This window comes from Talpa occidentalis, unplaced genomic scaffold (genome assembly GCF_014898055.3).
Source record: "Talpa occidentalis isolate TD23 unplaced genomic scaffold, MPIMG_talOcc4v2.1, whole genome shotgun sequence".
Lineage (NCBI taxonomy): Eukaryota > Metazoa > Chordata > Mammalia > Eulipotyphla > Talpidae > Talpa > Talpa occidentalis.
Genome location: NW_026555331.1, coordinates 104,552,065 through 104,576,730, shown reverse-complemented (window position 1 = coordinate 104,576,730; position 24,666 = coordinate 104,552,065). Strand labels below are relative to the sequence as shown.

The 24,666-nt window shown below is 38.4% G+C and overlaps 1 protein-coding gene and 1 pseudogene across 1 annotated transcript in view; one reads left to right on the top strand and one right to left on the bottom strand.

Moving 5' to 3' along the window:
• The window catches only part of HIBADH (3-hydroxyisobutyrate dehydrogenase), a 101,635-nt gene extending 81,453 nt beyond the window's left edge, over positions 1-20,182 (top strand). The window contains exons 5-8 of the mRNA XM_037509656.2: positions 4,959-5,092; positions 6,551-6,627; positions 14,869-15,025; positions 19,934-20,182. Of these exons, the coding sequence (XP_037365553.2) occupies positions 4,959-5,092; positions 6,551-6,627; positions 14,869-15,025; positions 19,934-20,092 (527 nt within the window). The 3' untranslated portion in view covers positions 20,093-20,182. The remainder of the gene's footprint in view (positions 1-4,958; positions 5,093-6,550; positions 6,628-14,868; positions 15,026-19,933) is intronic.
• LOC119243713 (ferritin heavy chain-like) lies at positions 10,758-11,360 on the bottom strand (annotated as a pseudogene).
• Positions 20,183-24,666: the final 4,484 nt, after the last annotated feature.

Sequence of the window (24,666 nt, the reverse complement as noted above, 5' to 3'; positions counted from 1 at the left end):
CAAAGGAAATAAATCATGAATATCTAGAGGAAGAACATTCCAGGCAAAAGAAACAGCAAGCTTAAGATTTAGACTTGGGAACATACTTGACCTGTTACAGAAACAGCCAGGAGGCCAGGGTGACTGGAAAGCAATAAGCAGTGAAGGGAATATGACAAGAGAGAAGGGGAGCCAAGGGGCTCATCTTATAAGACTTTCTAGGACTTTGGATTTTATAAGGAGAGTGATGGGAAGCTTTTTGAGGCTTGAGAATTGGAAAGAAACAGGAACTACTTTTCTGTTTGAAAAGAATCCTATTTGCTGTAAGGAGAATAGACTAGGGAGGCAAGATCAGAAGGGAGATCAAGTAGTAGGCTATTGCAATAATCCAGGCAAGAAAGGGTGATGGTGGGCCTCCCCTGGTGGCGCAGCAGTTGAACGCTGGGCTGCGAAGCCACCGGCAGCCTCTGCAGTGCCGCCGATTCAATCCCCGGCATCCAGTGAGGATCCCACATGGTGTGACAGACCGCTCCTGCCGTGCCCACTGCTCCCCTCAGCAGTGTATTTCGTCAGCCTGCCTGTTCTGCTCCCTGCTCTGGCTCTGGTGAATTCTCTCACGTTCCCGTGCTTCTGACTATACCCAGTGCTTGTATAAATAAATAAATAAATCTTTTTTTTAAAAAAAAAAAAAAGGGTGATGGCTCAGTCCAGGCTGGTAGTCATGGATAAAGAAGAGAAGTGACTGGATCACAAGTATATAACTTCTTTTTTTTTTTATAAAGTCTTTTTTTTTTTATAGAGGCATATTTTATTTATTTATTTGTTTGTTTGTTTGTTTTGTTTATACATGCACTAGGTACAGTCAGAAGCGCGGGAGGGTGAGAGAATTCACCAGAGCCAGAGTAGGGAGCAGAGCAGGCAGAAAGACCGAAGTACACTGCTGAGGGGAGCAGCAGGCGGCAGGAGAGGTCTGCGCGCCATGTGGGACCCTCCTCCGGTGGCTGGTGAGCAGCCGGGGATCGAACCGGCACCGCAGAGGCCACCCAGCGCTCAACCGCTGCACCACCGGGGAGGCCCACAAGTATATAACTTCTTAAGATCAGGGACAAATGTTACTCATCCACCATCCCAGGATTTAGTTCTTAGTTGGTTAATTGTTTGAGTGAATAAAACCAAACAAATGGCAGCATTCCTGTCTCTTTGTCACATACTATGTGGCCATTGAAAGGTTTTTAAAAATGTCTTCAGTATAAGCTTAGCATCACTGGCTATAGACCACTTTAGTGCTCCTTAACCCTGAGCCGGCATACTCCCATAGTTTACAGATTCAGCTCAAGCCAGCTAATATGTATCCAGAGAGGCTAAAATCATCCTAAAGAAGACAATGGCTTAGATAAACAATAAGAAAGGACTTTAGGCCTTTATGTAGGTAAAGATTTAAACTCCCATTCTGCAAACTCAAGTTATATAGTAGTAAGGCTTTACATTTAAATATCATTTTATGTTTTACAGTATATGTTCATATATTTACAATCACTCCATAATACTCTCCCCATTTTAGGTAGAGGAGTTAAAAAAAGTTAAGTAACTTATTTATAAAATAGCCAGCAGGTTGCACATCACCTAAACCAGGTATTCTATCTCTAGATCTTTTAGTCTTTCTACCATGCTCTTAAGTTTATTTACCAAACAACTAACCAGTGAATGTGTTATGCACCATAGTAGATAGTGGGAATGCTGACATGAACAGTAGCCCAGTGCTGACCTTATAAGAACTTAGAGTGTAATGGAGGAATCATATAAGAAAATAAAAGATATTAATAAGGTATGGTAAATACTGTAGTAGGATTAAGCACAGGATTAACTTTGGTTGTATATATAACCAAATTATATATATAATTGCTAAAATATAAAGTAAAATAAATATTCTACCAATATTCTAGCATTTGCCTGAGTGTGTAATCCATATTTCGCTAGTTTGGAAAGTGGAATTCAACTGGCTTTTGAATTCAAATGGCATGCAGTGTATTAAATTAATTTATTATTGATAGATATCAAAATCTGTATGATGGGCCTCCCCTGGTGGCACAGCGGTTGAGTGCTGGGCTGTGAAGCCCGAGCCTCTGCAGCGCTGGTTTGATCCCCTGCCTCCAGCAAGGGTCCCACATGGCGCACAGACCTCTCCTACACCTGCTGCTCCCCTCAGCAGTATATTTCATCCGTCTGCCTGTTCTGTTCCCCACTCTGGTTCCGGTGAATTCTCACACCCTCCCGTGCTTCTGACTGTACCCAGTGCTTTTATAAATAAATAAATAAATAGATAAAATCTTTAAAAAAAAAAATCTGTATGATGTAAAGTCCCTAAGATGTCTTCCACAGATTTAGAGTTCCAGCTTTCTAATGTTATTTCCTAAACTTGAACTGATTACATTTTTTTTTTTGTGAGAACTTAGTTCATAATTTTACCTTAATGGGAACTAGACTTGAGAGTGTCATACAATTAGAGGAATACCTATGGAAATTTAAGTCCCAAGGAATTTCAGAATTTTAGAGTTGCCTAGTTTAGCCTGACTCTTACATTGAAATTTGGGTTATGAGGGCCTCCCTGATGGCGCAAGGGGTTAAGACGCAACCTATGAAGCTTTCCACAGCCATTGCAGCATGAGTTCGATCCCCGCCAGAGAGCTACCCACATGGCGCAGCAGACCTCTCCTGACTTGACTGCTGCTCCCCTCAGCAGTGTATTTCCATTGATCTGCCTGTTCTGTTCTCCCACTCTATCTGGTGAATCCTCTCACTACCCACAACTCTGGCCTATACCCCAGTTCTTGTATGCATAAATAAATAAATCTTTTTAAAAAAGAAATTTGGGTTATGATAAAGTTGGAAATTATACCACAACACTCAGATGAGGAAAGAGTGGAAATACCATAGGCCTCTGAATTAAAAGATGTTTTTTCTTTCTATGGTGGACTTCTCTTGCTTTAGTAACTTATTTCTTCTTTTTGAAATATGTGTTTGAACAAGTGAGAAAGTATACCTGTCAAAAGATTAACCAGCTGAAAACCATTGTCAGCATTAATTTTCCTTTAATAAATGACTTTCTGAAGCTATTTAGCAATGTGTAATCTAGACAGAAAGCTATTGACCTATGATAGATAGTGCTGGATTTGTTTGTAAGCTTTGACTTAAATCGTCTACTTAATTCTCTAGGTCAGATGAACAAGATTAGGAATAAGGGTGGTTGTGTGGTTTGAATAAAAATGGCTGTACACATTGAGCAAAATCATTGTAAAACATTAATGATCTACCATCTTGGTATAGTAAATTAGGGACTAGCAACATGATAGTCACTTAAACTTCAAAGTTACCAGAACATTCAAATGACACAGGTTGGCTAATTAAAAGCATATGTTATAATTGGGATTTTGTACATTACCAATTCCAACATGTGTCTGAAAATGTTGTGAAATAATGTAATTTAGCCATATGTGTGAGCATCTTACGCTTTTCTAACATGTGGGCATTCCTTCTCCGAAGATTGTTTAACTAACATAATGCTGACTTTTCTTTTAATAATTAGTTAAAAATAGCATGTACAGTGCCTCCCTGGTGTCAGAAGGGGTTAAGACACAGCCTGTGAAGCTAACTGCAGCCACTGCAGGACAAGTTCGATCCCTGGCCGGGGAGGTACCCACATGGTGCAGCAGACCTCTCCTGACTTTCCCGCTGCTCCCCTCAGCAGTGTATTTCAGTCAATCTGCCTGTCTGTTCCCCACTCCGTCTCTGGTGAATCCTCTCACCTGTTCCCCCACACCTCTGGCCTATACCCCAGTTCTTGTATGCATAGATAAATAAATCTTTTAAAAAAATAGCATGTACAGTAAAATAGAAAGGCCACTTGACTTGGCAATGGTAAAATGTTCACAATTTGAATGAAAAGTGGAGAATGACCTCTTTACTTGGGTTTTTTAGGTGTAAAAACTGAGTATTTCATTGAATAAATTAAATTCAAAAGTAGACCATTACATGCAACTGTCTATTCTCACAACCAGATTTGCTATATAGTTCAAACAGTTAGTTTCTTTATTCCTAGCTGTACTCTAAAATAAGGTGTAAAGACAAAAATTGCACTAATTCCACATACTTTCCTGGTTTTGATCAATAAAGCCTAACTTTAAAATTATGAATTAAGGTTTCTTTAATAATAAAAACAGTAATAATGCTCAGTTTTAATTTTATAGTTACTAAATTTCTAGATGAACAAAATCTAGCCCCTCCCCCTTTTTTTGGGCCAGGCTGGGCCATGTTTTCTGTTTTAAAGTAGACGTTGTTTCTCCAACCATTTTAATAAGTGAACATGTAAAAAAAAAAATGTTAATAACTGCTAAGGAGTAGCCAGACTAAGCCAAACGAAAATGTTTCTTCTGCTTCTATCACTGGGAGTGAATTGCCCCAAAAGTATATAGCAGAGAAGAAAAAGAAAAATCAAATATTATTGGTAAGTGTACATCAGAATAACCATTCTAATTTAGTTTTTACCTTACAAAAGAATCTTGCCCTCTGAAATGCTTACTAGTTTATGAAAGAAAGAGCCAGATCTTTGTGTAGATCCTCTAGGCAGTAATGGAGAGTGAGCAAGGAACACCCTCTGGCCGCTCCTTGCTGTAACTGAATAGTTTTCTTAGGAGCATAGTAGATGCACTGGAATAATAAAATTCACACTTCAAATTCTCATATCTGTCATGTCATGATTGTCCCAGACTATTGAAAATTGAGAATAAGAGTTTGACTGTCTGTCCCTTTTGGTTTATGATCATCCTGCCTGCTATTTTATTATTAAAGTATTTCGGGAGAGGTTTAGAGTATCTTAGACATGGTTTCATTTGGTTTGGGAGGGTAGTCTCTAATTTTACTGTCTGCTTAAGCACTTGAGGAAATGTGTCCTGCTTCTATCCCTTTACCCCCAAATCATTCAGGTGTGGGAGCTGCTCGGTCTGGGAACCTCACGTTTATGGTGGGAGGAGTGGAAGAAGAATTTGCTGCTGCCAAAGAATTGCTTGCGTGCATGGGCTCCAATGTGGTGTATTGTGGAGCTGTTGGGACTGGGCAGGTAACATTTTTACATTATTGACCTTGACTTGATGTAAATGGATAAATGTTCATTTCTCTTTCCTGGCCACATTCGTACTCTTTCTTTCACCGTTCAATGTATGAATTCTTTTTTGCTCAGATTTTCTTAAATTAATTTGCAATAAATTAGTTTTCCATCTTTCTTTTAGGATTGAGCAGACATCAGCCATACGTTTATTTTAAAAAAATATTGAAAGTTTCATCTTTCAGATTTTGACATATCATCTCTTCACCACTGAAATCATCCTTACAACTGTTTCTGTTTGAAGTGCCGAGTTGCTGAGCTGGTGTCCTCCAGCTAATTTTGTAGTTACTTACTATGGCACTGTTTACAGTGTTAGACTATGCACTTAAATCTTTTTCTTGAAAACCAAATAATTTTCATTTAGAAATATGTTAAATCACTTCTCTAGCCAGACAGAGGTGTAGGACAATGCTGAACTTTGAAATCAAACTAGTTGCTCCCCTCCCTCACCCAACACACAGTCACATTCACTCACTTCTCTTAATGCCTGTTCCTGGTCACTGGCCCCTCTAGACCTTATTCAAAACTTTGGTATTATCTTACATCTATTATCTCCAGTCCCTTGTCCAATCAGTCTCTAGTTTCAATTGATTTTTGCTTCAGTGGCCCTCATTGTTGACCATCTTGTCTATTCCACACATTACCTGGCCCAGTCTTTCCTCTTGTTTTCTCAACTCGTTTACCACTCAGAGGGCCTAATAGGTCTCTGAATGCCAGGTTTACCACTCTGCCCAACACTGTATCCAAAACACCTTGTGTGATAACAGTACTTTCCCATTCAGAAACTTGGAATATAACCCTATTTCTCACTATGTCAAATTTAGCTCTCTACCCTACCTATCATAGCACTTGCTTTCTCAGGATTCCTTAAAACATGCACATGGTCGATTTTCTTAGTGTTTTCAGGAATATCCCATGCTGTTCTGTATTTAATCTCTCTTAAATATTTACCATTTCCGATTCCACTTCCTCTCTGCCTGACCCTTTATTTCTATGAACAAAGTCATATATCTCATACAGCTTGCATACAATTTGCCACTTAATTTTTTTATTTATTGCCTTTTCATTCAATGTGTTACTGTCTTCTCTACAATGTATGCCCTTTCCCTTAAAGAGTAGTTCTGCCATGTAGATGTGTGTTCCCTATTACCAAGCTTACAGGAGATGAGTCACCACTTTGGGGTTCTTTCCTGCTAGAAGAGACCCCCCAATGTGGTATGGAATAGCATGTTAGACTGAGAGGGAGGCATGTAACCCCACACTCTTTTCCCTGCTTGAGAGAATCAGCAGTTGAGTGCTCTTATTTTTAAGAAATTTCCAAGAAGAGTGTGGAGTTAAGTGAAAAAGAAGTTCCAATGAGTTATATATAGTTTGAAAATAAAGATATTTAATGTGCACTTAATTTATTTTCAGGCAGCAAAGATCTGCAACAACATGTTGTTAGCGATTAGCATGATTGGAACAGCTGAAGCTATGAACCTTGGAATCAGGTTTGTTGAATTTTCATATATTGACAGTTTTTACAAGCTTTACTACTTGATGTCCTGATGATGTTGAAAAAAAATTGTTCATGAGAGATAAATGTATTGGTCTAGGACCATTTTGGAAGTACTTCATTATTGAACTTTAATAGACTTTTGCTTATTTGACGACCAATAGGACCCTGGAGAGCAAGAATACTCTTTGCCTAGCTATAAAATGGATTGTGTTGTATATTTGAAGCTGCATTATCCTTTTTAAGTGGAAACTCTGTTTCTTCTATTATGTTGAAATGCAAGGAACATCTTCACTGTAAAATTTAAACATACATTTGCAGTGTAGGGCAAATCTGTATAAAACACAGGTTTAAGTGTTAAATAGCAAAAATCTAACTGAGTTAATTTTAAAGATCTAATTGGTTTTATTAGTAAATTCACGAATCAGGTAGCATCCCTCCTAGCATGTAGATGGGCACTGTAAGAAATTGTATAAAATGGAAGGTTTTTATAGCCAGAAAGAGGGCTTCAAAAGAAAAGAAGGATTACTGTAGGCAGAGCCACCTTCCTTCAGGGGAAGGGCTAGGTGGGGTCTTATCCTGCAGGTTACCTCCCTTACTATGCTGACTCCATTTGGGGCCTGTTTATTTTTTGTTTTTTAAACAAGTGCATAGTAATGAATTCAAGAGTTATGCTACCATGTGACTGCTTTCTATCTATTTTCAAGATAGTTCCCCAAATCTGCACTGACAGGGCTCTTGGTTGTTTAGTCTCAGGTTAAACTGGATGGTATTCTTAAAACTGCCGCTCATTTGCATAATCTTTCATTTTAACTTGCCTGTGATTTTGTTACTTTCCATTAAGATATAACTTCCCATTAAAACAAGATGGCATTTATTCTTGGCATAAAGTGATTGAAGAATTCTGTTTTTCCTGTGATGATCATCCTTTAGAAAGTTTAAGGTTAATGTCTTAATTTTAACCTTTAATCTTTTAGGTTAGGAATGCTGTTTATGATTAATTACCTAATTAATTTTTTGAAAGTTTTGTATTTCATGAATATAATAAATATATATTTCTTACTTTATAAAATGCTTAATGAGCAAGTTGCTTCTTTCAGGTGTTTTCTTAACAGTTCCCAAAACTGCTTTCCAAATATCACAAGTCAGAGTACTGTTTCATATCACAGCTTTTGATAAAAGCAATAAAGAGAGCCAAAGTACTTGATATTTTTTAAAACACAGTAATGGATTCAATTTCCTCTTAATTACCATATCAAGATGCTGTTGTTTTATTGAATTGCCCTTGTCTCAGATGTTAAACTATCTTGACCTATTAAGTTGTCATGTTGTAATTGAGATAAAAGAGGAATTTGCTTTGTATCAGCGCTAATTGGTTTATCAATATCCTGTACCATTTACATTTTAAAATTAAATGTCTGTAAGATAGTAAGGCATATCTGTACAAAGCCTTAGTAAAACTGGTAGTAAGAATATAGGAAGCTGGTCAGTATTATGTCTGTATGGTAGCCAGTTTTAAGTAGTAAGTCATTTATAACTGATGTACTGGTTACTAGTAAACTTGTTTTCTTGTCCTATAAATTAATTTCATGGAAGAGGAAATTTCTGGAACAAAATGATTAGTGTTAACAAAAGGATTAGAACATTAGTATACACGTACATCTTTACAATTTTACCTTCATTTTTTTTTTTCTGGATACAAATGAATATATAGTAAAAAAGTAAAAGCCTACATGAGCTTAGATTATGTTACACTTAAATTTCCCTTTTTACCTTTGCCAATTTATTTTATATTCAGCTGCTTATTTTGAGCATCTCTGGGTCAAAAATTTCCTTAGGCATGCTGATGTATCCTCTGGCACCCCTAAAATAATTCCTAAAAACTTTTATTAAATAAACATTTGCCATTCTAAAATGAAACTTTGGTAAATGCTTGTGGAAGTCTAACCTCAAGCATCAACTAATAAAGAATAAGCTGAAAATCAGTTGACTCAAATGAATTAAATAAAATGTGTATAATTAATTGTAGACATTGGCTACCAGACAGGATTTGTTATCAAAGAGAAAATTAAAACTGATAAAATTCCAAATAGAAATGTTAAGGGCAGAAGCATAAATAGATTTTCCCATATTCTTGGTCTTTGCCTGCTAAGACTAAATACAGTATTTAGAAATGTGAAACTTTAAAATATTTCATTTTCCAAAACTCTATGTATATTAGTTATTCATATATATACACATAGGATATTTACATACATATATAAACACCTGAATACAAAGCAGGAACTCACTAGTTTTACTTAACTGTTTCAATGATTTATAAGTATCTGTACTAATGAATCACTTATTTTCCTAACATTAGGATTTTTGTCAGTTTATCTTACAAAGACTTTCAGTAATTTGAAAGTCCTAAAAATGATTGCTTCTTGCTATTGTCTTTTCTCCATGGTTTACAGACATGGTTTAAAATGACAGGGTTGTTCTCTAATAGAGTATAGAAAACGGCCACGATTTATTGAGCTTTGCAAGGTGAAAGAGAAAATTGGCATCAGCAAGCATAAATTCCCAAGTAGTAAATTCCCGCAAAGTAGTACAGCATCAAAGTGCTCCAGCCACATTTATATTCTGTTCACTCTGAAGTGAATTTTTTCTAGAGCATTAATGTCAACATTTACAAATTGAGTCCCTATTCCTATGAAGTGATCATTTCTGATTAATTCCATTCTCATAAGCCAGTGTTTTTTCTGGAACATTGATGTTTCCCTTTTTCAAAAGTAGAAGAATAAAATCTTATAGTTAAAAATTTCTATTGACCCTATGATCTTTTACAGTGGGTCTTTATGGATGTTAGTGAAATTTTAAAATGCTGTTAAAAAGAAAGAAAGCATAAAAATATCAGTATACAACATTTTGAGATTCTATTTTATTAGCTCTCTCTGCTTTCTAACTGGATCCTAGTTAGGATTCAGCATAGTTCTAGGGCACTGAAAGTGTTCTGTGTGCATTAGAGGTTTTGTTCTGTGCATCACATTCGTTAATTGTTATTATAATTAATGTGATTAATACATTGTAATTAATACATTGATATGTCAATTTCATTATTTTTGCTCCACCTGGGAATTTTTTTTTAAATATTGGTGGTAAGACAGGTTATTTGTATTACTACCAGGGCCCAGTCCGTTCCAGCAAAAACCATATTGCCTTCCACCAAAAGAGACTTGAAACAGTTGGACTTCTAGATGGCTATACAAAGTGAGAACTTTCCCTCATTCTAATTTTAGTCTTTTAGCTCCTGGCCTCAAAATATGTTGCCTTTTCATTTAGTTTCTTAGTTGTATGCCTTAATAAATAGAAGAAAATAGGGGCCTCCCTATTGGTTCAGGGGCTAAAGTCTCAGGACCATCTATCGGCTGCCACTGCAGCACTAGTTCCATCCCCTGGCCAGGGAGCTGACCTGCATGGCACAGCAGACCTCTCCTGTCTCATTTGCTGCTCCACTCAGCAGTGTATTTCAGTAGATCTGCCTGTTCTGCTCCCCTCTCTGTCTCTGGTGAACCCTCTCACCCCCCACACCTCTGGCCTACACCCCAGTTCTTATATGCGTAAATAAATAAAAATAAATCTTAAAAATATATAAATAAATAAATAGAAGAAAACAGCAAAAGGACTGTGGTACAAGTTTGACCAAATTTCTTAGTAAACTGACAGAGCACCATCATATTGATTGATGGATTGAAACAGTCTGAGACTCAGGATAGTGAGAGTTTGGGTATTTATCTAGCCTGCCAAACTCCCATCTCTGCCAAAGACTTAAGCGTTTCTCACTGTAAAATGACAAAATAATAACATCTCTCCTCAGGGTTGTTGTGGAGGTGACATGAGTTAATCTATTTAAGTCTTTTAAAATAGTTCCTGGCACATAGTAGGTACTCAGTACATGGTAGTTGTTGATGTGGTGGTGGTTAATATTTGAATTGAGTTGTTTTCTTTTTTTTTGCAAAAAAACAGCGGGTACCAAATTGCTTTATTTGAAGGAATGGTACAAATGAAAGCTATACGTAGATGTTTTGGTACAACTCATAGAAAAGGTAAAGGATAACCCCAACATGCATGCACAGCCTTGGTGAACAGGAAAGTCACCCCCTGGCTATGAGAAGCCAGCCTAAGGCTTAGCTTAGCTCTTGTCACTGTCTCCCAGGGTATGCTTGTCAAAGAGATACTCGGCCATGCCAGATTCGGGGGCCCCCCCATCTTGCGCAAGTTGGTTCCATGGCCCCCCAGTTCTTTGATGGATTTCACCTGCTCATCCAGGTAATGAGTCTCCAGGAAGTCACACAAATGGGGGTCGTTTTTGTCAGTAGCCAGTTAGTGCAGCTTCAGTAGTGACTGATTCACGCTCTTTTCCAAGTGTAAGGCGCACTCCATTGCATTCAGCCCGTTCTCCCAGTCATCGCGGTCGGGTTTCTTGATGGACTGAAGGAAGATGCGGCCACCTCGTTGGTTCTGCAGCTTCATCAGTTCCCTCTCCTCATGAGATTGGTGAAGAAAATATTTGGCAAAATTCTTCAAAGCCACATCATCACGGTCAAAGTAGTAAGACATGGACAGGTAGACGTAGGAGGCGTAGAGTTCCAGGTTGATCTGGAGGTTGATGGCGGCCTCCGAGTCCTGGTGGTAGTTCTGGCGCACCTGCGAGGGGGACGCGGTCGTCATGGCGGCGGCGAGGGCCGGGGTCGATCCCACGGCGCTGTGGGGCGGGCAGCCGGGCGGGCGGCCAGGGAGGGGACGTGCGCCGGGTTCCGTCCGAGCACTGTTGAAGCAGGAAACCGCGGCGACTCTCCGCGAAGGCTGTGGCCGAGTTGTTTTCTAATGTTTGTTTTTCTCCCTAGAATTTTTTACTAGCTAGCATTGCATATTTTTTATTTGTTTATTACCTGTCATCCCAACTAAAACGCAAGCTCCATGAAGGAGAATGGTTTTGTCTGCTCATGGCTGTGTCTAAAGAACATACCTGGCACACAGTAGGCACTCAGCAGCGAGTCTTCAAATGGATGAGGAGAGGAGAGGGGGAGAGAGGGAGGTACTTCTCCCGCTTCAGGTCGGAGTTATTTGGGTGTCTTAATCGCCCATTTCTGGTGGGTGGCGCAGCTTCTCCACTGTGGCCTCCTTGACTCCAGGTGCAGCACTGCACAGAGCAGATCTGTGCAGATGCTGGTGAAGGAGCAAGTGATTGATTAAAATTTACTTGGTCTTAAATGTTTCATTTCCAGATCTCTTCCTGTGATACAAACATCTCAGTTTAGTGACATATTTTGCTTTTTCCTTATGTAAAACCAGACAGTGTAGAAATTTATAGAACATATAAAGTGAGCAAACTTTTTTGGCCCTTAAAAACCTTTAATAGTTAAGGCAAACGTTTGGATTCTCTCTCATTTTTTTGCAGTTATGCATCATTTTTATTTCTCCCAAAAGTTCATTTAAAATTCTTGTGTTTTAAAGGTGAGGAGATTTGACACAGTGACGTTTATTTGAGCTGTATTATATATGCGGTCAGAGCAATGAATTCATTCTCTGTTTATATCAGAGAACATTCCAGCAATTGTAAAGCCACATGCATGCATGCGCGCACTCTCGAACCACATCCAGTGGCAAGTTATTATGGGGACTGACAGACTGTCATCCTTTTGATGGCTTGAGCTGTATATCTCCTGAACAGCAATGGGGCTCTTATGCAGAAAGTATCATATGTTCCCAGCCAATTTACAGGGAAACAGCAATAACATTTTATCATGGTTGAGAGCCCAGTAGCTGCTTCCTATTAAACTTGCCCTTTCAGATACCTGTCTTGGATTAATTTGTTGATTTCAAATGGAAACTCAGTCTTCTCCAGTGAAGCATGACGTTTTAGGATAGACTCTCTGAATGACAATTACTGTGTATTCTAGCTGGTTTCAGACCATTACAAGCCTTGGGCACAGTGGAAGACAGAAGACTTCAGTAACTGATTTTAATATCGTGTCTAATTTCAACTGTCAGTTATGTATGTGCCAGTGAAAGAATCCTCAGAAAGATGAAATGCAAAACACTTCTAACTTGCTCTTTTTAATGATGCACTTTGCTGTGGGGGGTGGGAAGGTGGGAGGAGGAAAAGCGGAGAGGCAGTAGGCATCTTCTAGAGGGAATCAGACGGCGGGTGGGGAAGCATCAGATTTGAAAAGTGAGCACATAACAACCACCACCTTCTTTTTTTTGGTCTGCCCCTCAGGATGCTTCTAAATAGCAATATGTTCACCAAAAAAGGTTCTATCAATTTTCTTGAACGTTCAAAAAAAAAAAAAAAAACGAAATGTAGGGTTTTACAAAGGATAATAAGCTGTACTCACCATTTTGGTATTATGGACAGTATGATATTCCTTAGCAGTAGAGACTGTTGTGAGGTCCTGCTGCATGTAGCTTGATGGATTATAAAAAGGGAGTAACTGTGCTGCCTTAAATGTCATAAGCCATTTCAAGACAATATCTAAATTAGGAAGCCCCTAAATTATATTTCAAATGGAAGGGAGAAGTGATATTCTGGGGTCTTTAAAAAAATTCCCTGCTCAAGAAATACATTAAACATACACATCCTTGATCATTTGTGCTTAGAGGATGTTTTTGCACTTACAGCACATTAACTAATTGTTAATTTGTGATTTTACATTTCACAGTTAATCCCTAAGCACATTGGCTTTATCTTTTCCCAAGTCATCTGCTACAACATTATAATGATAGCCTGATCTTATTTAAAGGGGGAAAGATAGCATCAGTAGCAACTGTATACATGCAACAAACTTGGGTCTTTATAAAAGAACACATGAAACTGCTGGCTTTCTTCCTGGCAGGGTACACTTGAACAGAATGCGTGATAGCTGATTTCAGTCCAGTCTTTTGTATCTGTTAAAATCCGTAGTAAGAAAAATCCTCACACAACATGGCCCATCTTGTGAATTCATATACATTCACATACGTGATGTAGTAGTCCTTGAGCCACAGCTCCTCTGGAAAAGCCTGGTTACATACCAGTTGTACTACATGGTAAGTCCATACAGATCCTGGCTCTGAACCTTTCCCTCTCCTCTAGCACTGAGAAAATATTCTCTTGGTCATGATACTGAGATTTTGAAATAAACAGACATATTTTAAATGCACAAAATAAACTAAACTTAAGCATGCCAAATCCTCAATTTAACATTTATATGTGTCTCTTTTCAGCCCTTATCCTGGAAGAGATTGGTTTTAAGAAAGCTTTGGTGACATTTGTTGTATAAATTCTTTGTATAAAAGAAACTTATAAATTGCTGGGTATAGAGTTTTATCTGAAACTTGAGTCAGTGGTACTTCGCAAAGCTGTGCTGCCCAGACTGGGGTAAAAGACTGCGAATCAAAGTAATGCAGCATTTTGATTCTATTTTTTTCTGGATTCACATTGAACAGCCGTTTATGCCATCAGCTCAGTGATAGAACAAATGATGTTTCCGCTTGGGCAAGCTTTGTTTTATCAGGATCAGTAACCTTATCAGCAGTTGACCCAGAACTATAATGCATGTCTCTGAATAGATAGCATATGTCACAACTCTCTGCAGACTTGCTTCATAAGCAAGATTGTCTAATGAAGATTTAATAAATAAGAAAAAGTTTGCAGCCAGAAGTGTCCTCTTTTATAATGATAACTTCTCTTAAGCTCATTTTACTGCTCATGCCTCATCTCTTGCACTTATCCTCATAAATGTTAAGAGAATAAACATACATATGAATGCATCCACATGGACGCCCATGATGCATAGTTTATCTGTCAATATTTCTTTCTGAAATACATCATTTGTGAATAGAGAATGTAGAATTTAGATGATCATGTTGGTTTAAGGTTCTTATGTGACACATAAATGCAATAATGTCCCAAAACCCATGCGTGTGATAAACCAACAGCACTTTCGTGCAATTATGTATTGTTTCTTAAAAATAGCATAGTGTAGAGGATTTTTTCTCAGTGCAGAATGGCCTCACTCGGAAATGTTTAGTCACTAGCCTTTAGTACCCTATAATTTTAGATTGGATTCTTCACTCCCATCAATCTGCTTTGATTTCTGAAGACATATAATAAATGGAGAGAGAAGATGGAGCATCCTCCTACGTAAATAAGTCACGCATGACTTGTACATTTTGACATTTAACACTTATTTTCTTTGACCTTTGACAGGTTAGGGCTTGACCCAAAACTGCTGGCTAAAATCTTAAATATGAGCTCAGGACGGTGTTGGTCAAGTGACACTTACAATCCTGTACCTGGAGTGATGGATGGAGTTCCCTCGGCTAATAACTATCAGGGTGGATTCGGAACAACACTCATGGCGAAGGTACAGTAAGTGCAGACTGCTCCAGAGACAAGGAACACAGTTTAATGGTCTCGTTCTCCTCCCTCCTTCCTCTTTCTCGCTCTCTCCTCATCTCCCCTTTTAACAAAGCATATGTCTGTCCTGGAAGGCGAAATTACTAAAATGGTGATTTACTTACTCACTGGAAATGAGTTAAAACTTAACGTAGATAAAATTCTTACCTTGTTCCTTCCTTGCCTTTTAGGTAAGAAGAATAGGCTGGGATTTTTTTTTTTTAGTGCCTGGGGTTTATTTCTATTATGAGCTGGTGAAATTTTGTTCTTCCTTATAAAAGTACATTAATTTTTACCAAGTTCTTAGAATGGAAGCAGTGTGAATTTTCTGATGGTTAATAAATTGCACATTGACAAAAAAAAAGAGAAGATCTTTCTCATGCTACTAAATACATCTCCCTGCTTTAATCATTTATGCATATTTATTTTAAAGTCATTTGAGAAGCAAATTGCTGGGCTCCTCTCATTTGTGACCTTAACTTTAGGAAATACTTTTTAACAGACTAACTCATATTTCTGCATAGAGCTTGTTTCTTTTCCAATTGACTTTCTTTTCAATTACAAAGCAGTAATACATACACCTAGATCCCATACTTAGTTTTCTCTCCTTCCTTCCCCTGACGTTCTGTCCATTCTACTTCTCAAACATGCCTTGAATTTTTCCAGTTCCTTCCTCTGCCACCTGCAGTACCTTGGCTTTGCCTTGTTTAGATCACAGCCGTCACTCACCTCCCTGCTGTTCATTCTAATCTTTCCCAATTGATTTTCTACACCATGGCAAGAATGTGCTTCCTAAAATGTAATGCTTGATTATGTCTTTTCTCTTATTAAGCCCCTTTCATGGTTTCTAATTATTTGTAGGTGGAAGTCCATCCCTGCAAGTTGTCTTACAAGACCCTTGATAATTTGGCCTTTGCTTGCCTTGCCAGCTCATTTGTGCCGTTCCTCCCCTTCTCTGCTTCAGTCATACTGAAGTCATTTCTGCCTCTTGTCTCTCTCACCTATAACCACCACACTTGCTGTGCCCTCTGCCTGGATCACTTCCCCCCCCCTCATTCCCCAGCTCCCTAACTTCTGGCAGATTGTCAGCACACTTTAAATATTTATTGGCTAAAGCAGTGTTTAAAACCACACTTCTTATTTTGCATTTTATTTTTCCATTAAAATATTTATTTTTATGCCTGCAATACCTTGTATTTAGGTTTGCATATCTTCCACTTGGACTTTTATAACTGTGCTATGTAGCTGTTGTTAGAAACAGAAAGATGCTCCTTAAATATGTTGTTTTCATCAAAATTGCAGGGTGATTTATGAGAGGACTTGGAAGAAAGAAAGAATGACATTTGTGACCATTTTCCAGTATATTTCTATAGGAAGTGGCTCATAACCTGTTGGCTTATTTGGTTCCTAAAATACTGCCAGTGGCTCAATCAGAGAAACCACAAACAAGTAAAGTGTAAAAAGAAGTAGGAGGCTTCTAATAAACAAGGAGATGGGCTTGTCTGGTCTCCATTCATGGCAGCACTGGCTTTGTTCCGGGACTCCTCAACCTTACAGACTTCACCTTTACTTTCGCCACTTCACCCAGCACCCCTGCCCTTCCAGGGAAGCTTTTTTCTAACACTTCAGGGTTAACAAGCCGCTCAGGCCTTTATAATCACCTTTCTCTTTTCAGAACATCCCTCCTATAAGGTAACAATAACCAAAGCTATTTTAATTTCCCCTTGTTGGTTTATTAGCTTGTATTGGGGATATTTACTTGGCCCTTTGAAAAATTCTAATAAACTTTTCTAGATAGTGTTATCTTCTCCATAGTATGTTATGTTTAGTCTGATTTTTTTTATTCTGGTTATAGTACCAGCTTATAAAGTCAAATGCAGTCTTTCTATATAAATTTTCTCGCTCATTTAAAAACAAGTGCATCTTGCAGATGTGCTACAAATGATGTCAACAAAAGATGTTTGTCTGCTTGTCAGTATATAAACACTAAAGTAGTTGTCCACATTTGTTAAGTGTGTGTGTAATAATTAAACTTGCTCTTTAGTGAACGCTATAGATGAAGTTAAAATTAAGTAGATTTTCCAAATCTGTGTGTTTACATATGAAAGTTACATAAGAAAACACAAAATAATATTTACAACTGTAGTGCCTTACATATTCAGAAGGCTAAAGATTTAATTTATTCTTTAAACTTCGCTTAATTTTTCTTTGAGTCGTTTTCCCCTTTGAGTGGAATATGGTATCAATAACTAGCTGCTCAGTTATCAAGGGTGTTCCTCAAGGAACAGGCATTTCTTTTTTTTTTTTTAATAATAAATTTTATTTTTATATTCCCCATACAATTGCAACCCCCTTATTTTGACCCCAGTCCCTCCCCTCCCGCCCCCTACCCCCCATAGAGTGTCTCTGGTTCATAGTTTTTTTGTTGATTTTGATTTTTACTTTCTTATAATTATTCATTTTTCTGGTCCCTTATTTAAGTTTTCTAGATTCCTGCTATGAGTGAGACCATCCGGTATTTTTCTTTTTCTTTCTGGCTTACTTCGCTGAGCATGATCCCTTCCAGCGCCATCCATGTTGCTGCAAATTGCATGTGTTTATCTTTTTTGAATGCTGAGTAATATTCCATGGTATATATGTACCACATCTTCTTGATCCAGTCATCTATTTTTGGGCATTTGGGTTGTTTCCAAAGCTTAGCTATTGTAAATAGCGCTGCTATAAACATAGGGGTGCAGGTGCTCTTTGGAATTGATGTTTCTGTGTCCTTTGGGTAAATACCTAGGAGAGGAATTGCTGGATCATATGGAAGCTCTATGTTTAGTAGGTCCAGAAATCTCCACACAGCTCTCCATAGTGGTTGGACCAGTTTGCACTCCCACCAACAGTTCAGGAGAGTTCCTTTTTCTCCACACCCTCACCAACATTTGTTGTTGCTAGTTTTTTTAATATGTGCCATTCTCACTGGTGTAAGATGATATCTCATGGTAGTTTTGATTTGCATTTCCCTGATTACAAGTGATGTTGGAACATTTTTTCATATGCCTGTTGGCCATTTGCATTTCCTCTTCAGAGAAGTTTCTTTTTAGCTCTTCTGCCCATTTTTTGACAGGATTATTTTCTTTGTTGTTGTTGAGTCTCAACAGCTCTTTGCAGATTTTTGTGATTAGTCCTTTATCATTAGTGTTGTGTGCAAAAATGTTCTCCCAGTTGGTGGGGTTTCTCTTTGTTTTTGTTATTGTCTCTTTTGTTGTGCAGAAGCTCTTTAATTTGATGTAGTCCCAGCTGTTTATCTTTGCCTTCACTATCACTGCTTTGGGTGATGTGTCTGTAAAGATGTCTTTGATGTGCAAATCCCGTAGTGTTTCGCCTATATTTCCTTCTATGTATTTTATGGTTTCAGGTCTTATGTCTAGTTCTTTAATCCATTTTGAGTTGATTTTTGTGTATGGTGTGAGGTAGTGGTCAAGCTTCATTCTTTTGCATGTAGCAACCCAGTTTCCCCAGCACCATTTATTGAACAAACTTTCCTTGCTCCAATGCATAGTCTTTGCTCCTTTGTCAAAGATTAGTTGACCATAAATCTGTGGGTTTATTTCTGGATTTTCTATTCGATTCCATTGGTGGAACAGACATTTCTTATCTTGCTCTTATCTTCCTCTTTCATTGCTTGTTAATTTTTCCTTTGGTGGGGGAAATGAGGATGGTAATGGTAAGAAGAAAATCTGTCTGGTCTTGTCACTTGTTTTTAGCTAATATAAAATCATAAATATAATGAAATGTGGGATGGGGGGATATTGTTTCAATATCCATGCCTTCCATTTACCCCAGGTATTTCAAGTTTGCACAAGATTTCATTTTATGGTGGTGAATATCCATTAGCTACAGTTTAAATATAAAGATTTATAACATTTACTCTTCTCTGTTCTTAAGTAGCCATAAGTTTTGTGAAACCCTGAGAATGAAGCTCTCTGAGTTGTTAAAGGATTGTTATAATGATGACTATTCCATTGCACTTACAATAAAATCCAGACTCCTTACCAGATATGTTAAAACTGTCTGCCTTTTGCTTCTGCCTATCCCCTGGCTCATTTCCACTCTGAATTCCTTTGCTCATTTTAGTTCAGTCTCATTGGTCTTACTATTTTTTTGATACCCAAGACATGTTCCAATGCAGGGCTTTTACCTTGCTACTCCAACTGCCCGGAACTCATCCCCAGCTTTGCAAAGATTTCATTGCTCCCTAACATTCAGATCTTGGGGTCTTCACCTCAGGGAGGTCTTCTCTCAATATTTCATCTATTATAACTCTCTTCCTTCCACTCCATTCCCGTCACTTTCTAACCCTTTACCCTGCTTTATTTTTCTTCATAGCACTTATCACTATCTGAAATTATTAGTATTTGTTTTGTTATCTACCCTCCCCATAGACAGCAAGCTTCATGAGAAAAGTGACTTGGTTTTATTACGACGATATTCCTGTGCTTAGAACAGTGCCCAGCACACAGCAGTTGCTAAATAGCATATTGAATGGATATTCAGTAATTCTATAATGGGGTTTGTCTTAGGCATATACGTTTCTACAGATTGAAAAAACATTTCCCTGTGTGAGCTCATGTGTACAGTAAACCCTGTTCAAAGTCAAAACAAAACATAAAAGCCTTGCCAGAGGTTGGGCACTCAGAAATCACGATTTCTGTCTAGAGCAGTTTTGTAGCTACAGGAAAGCACTTATGAAAATGTAGTGCTTGTAACTCTCTTACTTTTTCAGACTTCATTTTTCCCTCTTTGAAACCAAAGCATTAGAAACCTTAGTTCCGACGTGAATCTTAACTACTAGTCTCAATATGTTCCCCCCTGCCCTTGTTTGGTTTAGGACCTGGGATTAGCACAAGACTCTGCTACCAGCACGAAGAGCCCAATCTTGCTGGGCAGTCAAGCCCATCAGATCTACAGGATGATGTGTGCAAAAGGCTATTCAAAGAAAGACTTCTCATCAGTGTTCCAGTACCTGCGAGAGGAGGAGACCTTTTGAGTTTGCCCCTGGGCTATGAACAGTTGGAAACCACACACTACCTTGGAGCCTCCTTACAGCTCACTCCACAAGTAAATGGGTTTAATCAAAGGTCACCTATCTGCTTTTGATCATCTAGGTCATAGTGAACCCTAGGATTATTCACCCATTTTTAACTATTTATCCTTTTTATCTGTTTAGCAGACATTTATTATCTGAATTTTTTTCTTCCAGCCATTGATGGTCTCTGCTGTTTTATCTTTTTCAAAAGTTTGATTATTGAGCATCTTCAATTCAATTGATCAGAAAACTATTTACTTCACTTTACAAAGAGCAGTTATTTTCCAGTAGGATGCAACCGATCTTAAAGGAAAGAAAACAAATTGGCATGAGGGGCAGAGTCAGAGAAAGGGAGATGTAGTGGTTACTACCTGTGTCCCTCAGCAGTCCCAGACCCAGCTGTCCTGTCACCCAGCTGAGGTTCTTGCATCACCAATGTGTTTTCCAGGGAGCTGGTGAAGCAAGAGCACTCCTTGGACTCAGCTGCAGTGTCCTAGGCTGCCCTCTCATAACAACTCCCAGTAGTCAGCAAAGTTGCTTTGTAGGTTTTTTTCTTTCTTGTACATTCTTACTACATATTTTTGACTTTGAAAGAATGACATCTATAGATCTATTTCAGAGCCAATGATGATATTTGCTTTAGATAATTATTACATTATTCTGAATATAACCAGATTATTTTCAATTCAAATAAATTTCTATGCTGATAGTACTTTTTGGAGGTTTTTTGTCTTCCCAACCATTAAGTGAACCGTCATATGGTCTGACAAACCGGTGTTACAGACTAATGGGGGGAAATGATGGGAAGAAAGGAACAGGAAGGGAGGGGAAGGCACAAGGAACTGAATTGGCCAGTGGTGATCCAGCCTCCTGCTGCTCTGCCTGAATCCGTAACTGGCATTTGTTGCGATACCCATCTGGGCCAAGGGTGCCGCAGGAATTCAGCTTCTTTACATGCGTTGTGCCCCAGTATTGACCACTGCTGCCACTCTCCCTGCCTCAGCCACTAGAACTATTCCAGTGATACACCTGGTTGCCAGATTTGGCAGAAGCACTACTATGTCCATTATTTTCCCAGTGATGAACAATTCTAGTCACTATTACAAGTGCTGCGAATACGGTGATGGACAAAACAGACAAAATCCTGCCCTTGTAGACCATAAATTCTGGTGTGTATGTGTATGAGTGGGAGGGGTGTGACAGACAAGAAATAGATGTGTACTGCACATGCCAGGTGATGGTGAGGCCTGAAAAGAGAAATAAAGCAAGATAAAGGGGATGATGAAGAGTGCCAGGGGTATTTTATTAGGATCTTGTAGGTTGTTAGGATATCGGCTTTTATTCTGAGTAAAACAGGTGGTGTATCAGTTACCTTTTGCAAAAGCTGACTGATTCATTGCCATCCTCAAAATTTAGTGGCAGGAAATAACGTGTTTATTATTTTCCAGATTCTGTAGGTTGGCTATATTCTTTTGCACTGTGCCAGCTCATGTGGCACTAGAGGGTCTAGTTTGGCCTCCCTCAGCTTGGACAGCTGGAATGGTTGGGGCTTTTCTCTATGTGGTCACTCAATCTCCAGGAGACTAACCTGAGTTTGTTCCCAGAGTGGCAGAAAGGTTCCCGGCATCAACACAGGCCCAATGAAACAAGTACTTTTCAAACCTCTGTTGCAAGTCACATAGACAGGCCCAGCGCCCACACAGGAGGGGCTCCAAAGAAAGACATTTTGGTGGCCACTTAGCAGACATCCCAGCACAGTCAGTTCATGGAAAGTTTTGTTCAGAGAATTGATGTCCTCCGACCTACTTTTTTTTTTAATTAATATTTTATTTTATATAATTCTTACATCATTTTTTTCATTTTTGCACAATGTATGCATTATCATTTTGGTTATATACCCCATACAATTGCACTCCCCCCCTTATTTTGACCCTAGTCCTTCCTCTCCCATTCCCTTCCCACCCACCCCTGTAGTGTGTCCCTGGTTTATAGTTGCTTGTTGATTTTGATTTTTACTTTGTATTAATTAGTCTTTTTCCTGGTCCCTTATTTAGGTTTTCTAAATTCCTGCTATGAGTGAGACCATCCGGTATTTTTCTTTTTCTTTCTGACTTATTTTGCTGAACATGATCCCTTCTAGCTCCATCCATGTTGCTGCCAACTGCATGTCTTTATCTTTTTTGATTGCTGAGTAATATTCCATTGTGTATATGTACCACATCTTCTTGATCCAGTCATCTATTTTTGGGCATTTAGGTCCAACCTACTTTTTAATGGTAGAAGCAAGGAGATCAGTTAGGAGCTGATTGTAATAATCCAGTAGAGAAATGGTGGTAACCAGGACCAGAGTGTTAACAATAGTGGAGGGAGGAAGTAGTCAGGTTCTGAATATAAAAGACAGCCTGATGAAAGGGGTGAGAGAGAAAGTAGGAGTCAAGAGTGATTTTTATCAAATATTTGGGAATAAATCTAACAAAAGAGGTAAAGGACCTATACAAAGAAAACTATAAAACACTGTTAAAAGAAATAGAAGAAGACACAAAGAAATGGAAAGACATCCCCTGCTCATGGATTGGAAGAATAAACATTATTAAAATGGCCATCCTACCAAAAGCAATATACAGATTCAATGCTATTCCAATCAAAATCTCAATGGCATTCTTCAAAGAAATAGAACAATTATTGATGAAATTCATATGGAATCACCAAAAACCCTGAAGAGCCAAAGCTCTACTGAAAAAAAAAGAAGGAAATGGAGGCATCACACTCCCAGACTTCAAACTATACTACAAAGCCATAATCATCAAAACTGCATGGTATTGGAACAAGAACAGACATACAGACCAATGGAATCGAATAGAAAATCCAGAAATAAACCCACAGATTTATGGTCAACTAATCTTTGACAAAGGAGCAAAGACTATGCATTGGAGCAAAGAAAGTTTGTTCAATAAATGGTGCTGGGGAAACTGGGTCGCTACATGCAAAAGAATGAAGCTTGACCACTACCTCACACCATACACAAAAATCAACTCCAAATGGATTAAAGAACTAGACATAAGACCTGAAACCATAAAATACATAGAAGGAAATATAGGCGAAACACTACGGGATTTGCACATCAAAGACATCTTTATAGACACATCACCCAAAGCAGTGATAGTGAAGGCAAAGATAAACAGCTGGGACTACATCAAATTAAAGAGCTTCTGTACAGCAAAAGAGACAATAACAAAAACAAAGAGAAACCCCACCAACTGGGAGAACATTTTTGCACCCAACACTAATGATAAAGGACTGATCACAAAAATCTGCAAAGAGCTGATGAGACTCAGCAACAACAAAGAAAATAATCCAGTCAAAAAATGGGCAGAAGAGCTAAAAAGAAACTTCTCTGAAGAGGAAATGCAAATGGCCAACAGACATATGAAAAAATGTTCAACATCACTTGTAATCAGGGAAATGCAAATCAAAACTACCATGAGATACCATCTCACACCAGTGAGAATGGCACATATTAAAAAAACTAGCAACAACAAATGTTGGCAAGGGTGTGGAGAAAAAGGAACTCTTCTGCACTGTTGGTGGGAATGCAAACTGGTCCAACCACTATGGAGAGCTGTGTGGAGATTTCTGGACCTACTAAACATAGAGCTTCCATATGATCCAGCAATCCCACTCCTAGGGATTTACCCAAAGGACACAGAAACATCCATTCCAAAGAACACTTGCACCCCTATGTTTATAGCAGCACTGTTTACAATAGCTAAGCTTTGGAAACAACCCAAATGCCCAAAAATAGAGGACTGGATCAAGAAGATGTGGTACATATATACCATGGAATATTACTCAGCATTCAAAAAAGATAAACACATGCAATTTGCAGCAACATGGATGGCGCTGGAAGGGATCATGCTCAGCGAAATAAGCCAAAATGAAAAAGAAAAATACCGGATGGTCTCACTCATAGCAGGAATCTAGAAAACTTAAATAAGGGACCAGGAAAATGAATATAAGAAAGTGAAAATCAAAATCAACAAAAAACTATGAACCAGAGACACTTTTTGGGGTGTGGGGGCGGGAGGGGAAGGATTGGGGTCAGAATGGGGCGTTTGCAATTGTATGGGGGAATATAAAAATAAAATTTATTATTTAAAAAAAAAATTAAAAAAAAAATAAAGCACATTAAACATTAAATCAAAAAAAAAATAAAGTGAAGAATAAAGTGAAAAAAAAAAAGAGTGATTTTTAAGGTTGGTGGAGAAAAGTGAAAGGAGTTACAGCTTACTGTGTGGGAATGATTATGAGACATGGGTTTGGGGAGGACTGTGGAAAATTTAGCGGGAAAATATTAAGAGTTTGAGATGCCTAATAGCTACTTCCCCTCTGTCTCCATAGCTCTTGGTTGATATCTCTGGAATCCCAGGACTTACCAATACATTGTATTTTCTGGTTTGCCTCTCTGCTTTTTCTACCAGCCTGTGGGCCCTTGCAGGGCACAGATTTTGCCATATTCAGCTTTGAGTTCCTAGGTT